At 39.7% G+C, this 4,698-nt stretch overlaps 1 protein-coding gene across 1 annotated transcript; it reads right to left on the bottom strand.

Moving 5' to 3' along the window:
- Positions 1-512: 512 nt before the first annotated feature.
- On the bottom strand, positions 513-4,698 carry MEF7 (Tetratricopeptide repeat (TPR)-like superfamily protein). The gene has a single exon (XM_077377295.1). It carries the CDS (start codon positions 4,400-4,402, stop codon positions 1,160-1,162), a length of 3,243 nt encoding a protein of 1,080 aa, XP_077233410.1. The 5' UTR covers positions 4,403-4,698; the 3' UTR covers positions 513-1,159.

The following is a 4,698-nucleotide window of genomic DNA, read 5'->3' on the forward strand; positions in this document are numbered from 1 at the left end:
CACTAATCTGATTTCTGTGGTACACTTTTATCTTCCGACATGTAATGAAATTTAAAAAAAAAAGGTGGAAACGCATTCATTAATGCTTATAAAGAAAAACGGAGAGAGAAAATAAGGTGATCATAAAAACACTATAACCATTAACTTGTATAAGTGGAGAACAGGAAAAAAAAACTCTAAACCAGGAAAACATGAAAAAATGGCTTGAGTTCAGTACAGGGTTTGTAGTACCATATGCAAACTATTACAATAATAAGGTGTGAAATAATAGTAGGAGACATATTCAAAGAAAATTCACCCATAAAGGTACTAAATACTGTATAGCTGTAAAACTATAATGACGGAAGTAAAGCAGCAGGAACATTAGCATGATTAGAACAAAGAAAAAGAAAATACATAAAGAAGAATAATGAGCTTTCTGCTAGACACAGCAAGAAAAGATGATTTTAAACTGCACATTGCAACCCATATTTATGCTAGAAGCATTCTAAGATTAAACCACTGCACAGTAATAAAGTTTGTTATAGGGAGCTTCCCCTAAAAAATATATTAAATTTTAATGGCCCGACTTTTCAACTTGACAGGAAGTACAACAATCACATAGTTTGAGACTAAATTTCATTGTTCATAAATTCTAAAAGGACAGTATCATTCTAAAAGGACTTAACATGGTTCTGTCCCTCTCTTTATCCGGTTTATATTCACATTGGAAGAACCATATTAAAATGTGGTTCACCAGTTTTTTTTTTTTCTAAATGGATTATGTTCAATCCTCAAACTTCCAGATTTACAACAAAAATAGAGACACTACCCCATTGGCTGTCCTTAGATAAGGTCGGTCACCATAGATAACCTCATTTGCCATTTATAAATTCTACTACCATCTTCAAGAAATTAGCCAGCTTTGATTTCTGTATCTATGTTGCCAATATGTGACATGGATACGCCATAGGTATGTCTTTTACACCCAATATTGAAGGATTAGGGTGTCACAATCTACCACTTCCGCTGGTGGAAAATTGTTTCCTAGTTCCATAAGAATTTACTTTTTTCCTGGCAACTCATTAACACCAAGTCATCAAAAGTCAGATGTGTTTGACAAGTGACCTTCGATGAGTTGCACACGAGTTCTTGATATCCTGTTACATGAATATGCCAGTCACCAGTAATTCTGACATGAACACTTCCCATCATTGAAATGATGGAATCTGCTTGAGTCCCGCAAGATAATTTGCCGTGCAACAATCTTCGAAATATATCCAAAGGCAGAGTGACAGTCACCACATATCCGAAGATTCTTCATGATCCGGATAGGTAACCCTGATGTACGAGTGAGAACAAATGCCACTGCAAGTTTCTCACTGTGATAGCTTAGCAGTTCTTCCTTGCTCTCCACTTCCAGATCATAAAGTGCAAATTTCGTTTGAGGGACATAGCCGGCATCCCTCATCTTTTGATTCAACACTTGTAGCTCCGCATATATCTCATCTGTCTCTGGGTGTGATCTGTCACCTGCTACAAAAACATGAACACCATCCTTCATGGTGACCCAACTACACCCAGCTTCCTTTTTTACCGAAACGCCCCTCATTGCAGCCCGAGCTTTTGACACATCTTCCCACCCTCCTTTAGAGGCGTACATGTTGGAAATAAGGACATAATTCACAGGATTCTGAGGCTCCAATTCCAAAAGCAACTCCGCAGCTTGTTTCCCGAACTCCATGTTACCAACATTTGCTCGAGAGCAAGCACCTAACACTGTTCTCCATACAAGAGCATTAGGCTTTATCGGCATTCTTTTAACGAATTCCTCTACCTTATCAAGCTCACCAGCCCGGGCAAGAAGGTCAACCATGCACGAATAATGTTCCATCCTAGGAATTATACCATAGTTCTTGGCCATAGATTCAAAATACTTGAAACCTTGGTCAAGCAATCCAACATGGCTACAAGCTGATAATACACCAACAAAAGTTACATGATCCGGTTTTTGATCCAAGTGCTCCATCTCTTTAAACAGTTCTAGTGCCAATTCACCATGACCATGTCGAGCATAGCCCGATATCATTGAGTTCCATGAAAATTCATTTCTCAAAGGCATCAACCCAAAAATAGTTGAGGCATAGTCTATCCTTCCACATTTGGAATACATGTCAACAAGTGCACTCTCAACTACAACATCAGAACCCAAACAAGCTCTTATTCCACGGGCATGTAGTTCCATCCCACGCTGCAATGCTGCAATGGAGGCACATGCACTGAGAACTGAGGCATAGGTGAAGCAATCCATTTTCTGTCCCTTTTGCATCATAAACCAGAGAAAATCCATGGCCTTCGGTAAAAATCCGTTATGGATATATCCGGAAATCATTGAGTTCCAAGATACTTCGTCCCTTCTATCAGACATCTTAAGAAAGACACGCTCACATTCATCCATCTCTCCACACTTTGCATAACAAGAAAGAAGAGCATTCTCAACAGCATTATCACTTGAAACACAGTATTTTAGTACTAGAGCGTGAACTTGCCGGCCTAACTCAAGAAATGAAAGTGATGACAATGCGGCAAGAATGTTTATGAATGTTACTCTGTTCGGGCCCCACCCAGCTCGCAACATGTCCATGAAAGCCTCTATCGCTTCAATGATTGCCACCTCTGAACCAGCTAAAGCCCCAATCATTGTATTCCAAGAAACTCGATCATACTCATCCATCAAACTGAAAACTTTATGGCAATCAGTGATAGACCCTGACACTGCATAAAACGCGAGAAGTGAATTGGAAACCGAAATGTCTGAATCAAGACCCGATTTGATCCCTTCGCAGTGTGCCAGTCTTCCTAGAGTAATAAAACCTAAGCTCGCACATGAACTCAAAGTACTAATTAATGTAAAATTTGAAGGAACCAATCCACTTCTTCTCATTCCACGATAACTTGACAATGCTCCATCAAAACACCCATTCTGGTCGAGGCCAGATATAATGGAGTTCCAAGAAACCAAATCTTTAACACCCATCAGCTTAAACACCCTATAAGCATCATCAATAGCACCACACTTTGCATACATGTTAATCAGCCCATTTTTTATTGCTAGCCTGTAGTCAATCAAACCAACCTTGACTACAAACCCATGAATCTCCCTACCCTTTTTCCTCCCTTCTTTTGGAACCACAAAATCAGCACAAGCACTAAGCAATACCACATAAGAATCACAATTTCTCCCAATTAAATCTCTTGTTTCTCTAAAAACCTCCACTGCTTCTTCTCCACGTCTCTGCTTCACCAACCCCACCATCAATCCATTCACCGAAACCACGTTTCTCTCGCTCATCTGTTCGAAAATTTCCCTAGCATTATCAAGCAACCCAAATCTTGCAAATGCACTAACCAAAGCACTTCCTACATACAAATCACTCAAGTAACCGGATTTCATAGTCCGTGAAAGCATCTGATCAAGAACACATGAACCCAAAAAACCCGAAGAAGAATAATACGAATAAATAGCAGTTATCAAACTTCCATAAGTATACTCGTTAGGCTTTAATCCATCCTCACGTTGCATGGCGAGGAAGAGCCCAAAGGCAGAGAAAAAATTTCCCCTCTGAGAGTAAGCAGAAATTATAGAATTCCAAGATATCGAATTTTTCGTCAACATTCCATCAAAGACTTGACGGGCATAGTCCGCCGAGGATATGCAACAAATTCCATACATAGATATGAGTGCATTGCACACTACAACATCTAATACATGCCGGGTTTTGGAAATTAAAGCATGGATTTGCATTCCAAATTTAAATGAGCCAGACTCCTGGCAAGCCCGAAGAACGCTGCCAAGCGAAAAGTGTGTGGGCGCAAATCCTTCACCAAGCATTGAGCGGAAAAGTGTACAGGCTTCATCAGGCAGACCCTGACGCATGTAACCCGAAATCAAACAAGTCCAAGAGACCGCATTTCTGTGCGGCATTTCATCGAACAGTTGGTGGGCAGATATCAAATTACCTATTTTAGCATACATATTGATTAGGGTGTTGGATAAGAATAAATCTTCAATGAATCCCTTCTTGAAGAGTTGACAATGGAGGTGTTTGGCATCTTCGGGATTGAACGAACCCGTGTAGCGATGAACAAGATTGACATATTCTTCAGAATCCAAAGGAGAATCATCAGAATGTTTATTTTGGATTGGTATTTTTTCTGGAGGTGAGGTGGGTGTTGGAGTATTAAAACGGGGAAGAGATTTTTTATAGTCATTGATTAGCTTTTCTAACGGAGTTGGAGAAGGGGAGGGTCTGAAATGGGGATGAGATTTTGGAACAGGCAAAGGAGTGGAAATGCTATTAAAACTAGGGCTTGAATTGTATGATCGAAGCCTGTATACAGATGGCGGGAACCGACGATTCATAGTAGGAATAAGAGAGACGTTGCATTTTTGGATTTCAAATCAAATCCATAACAGAGCTCTGGGTAGTTAATTTTGCTGTTGAGATTGGAAGTTAAGGGATTCAGCATGATCTAGACCATCCATCTAGTGAATCATAAGTTTCATCTGTTTTGAAGGGAAGTGATATATTTGTTCCCTTTTCTTCCTTCGGGCACGCCGTTGTAGTGTTTTTTTTTTTTTTTGGGTTGAGAACAGTACGGAATGTCTGCCAGTTGTAGTGTTTGTTTTTTTTTTTTTTGGTTGAGAACAGTACGGAA

This window comes from Tasmannia lanceolata, unplaced genomic scaffold, assembly GCF_043159265.1.
Source record: "Tasmannia lanceolata isolate RefF3 unplaced genomic scaffold, GAP_Taslan_0.1 ptg000004l, whole genome shotgun sequence".
Classification (NCBI taxonomy): domain Eukaryota; kingdom Viridiplantae; phylum Streptophyta; class Magnoliopsida; order Canellales; family Winteraceae; genus Tasmannia; species Tasmannia lanceolata.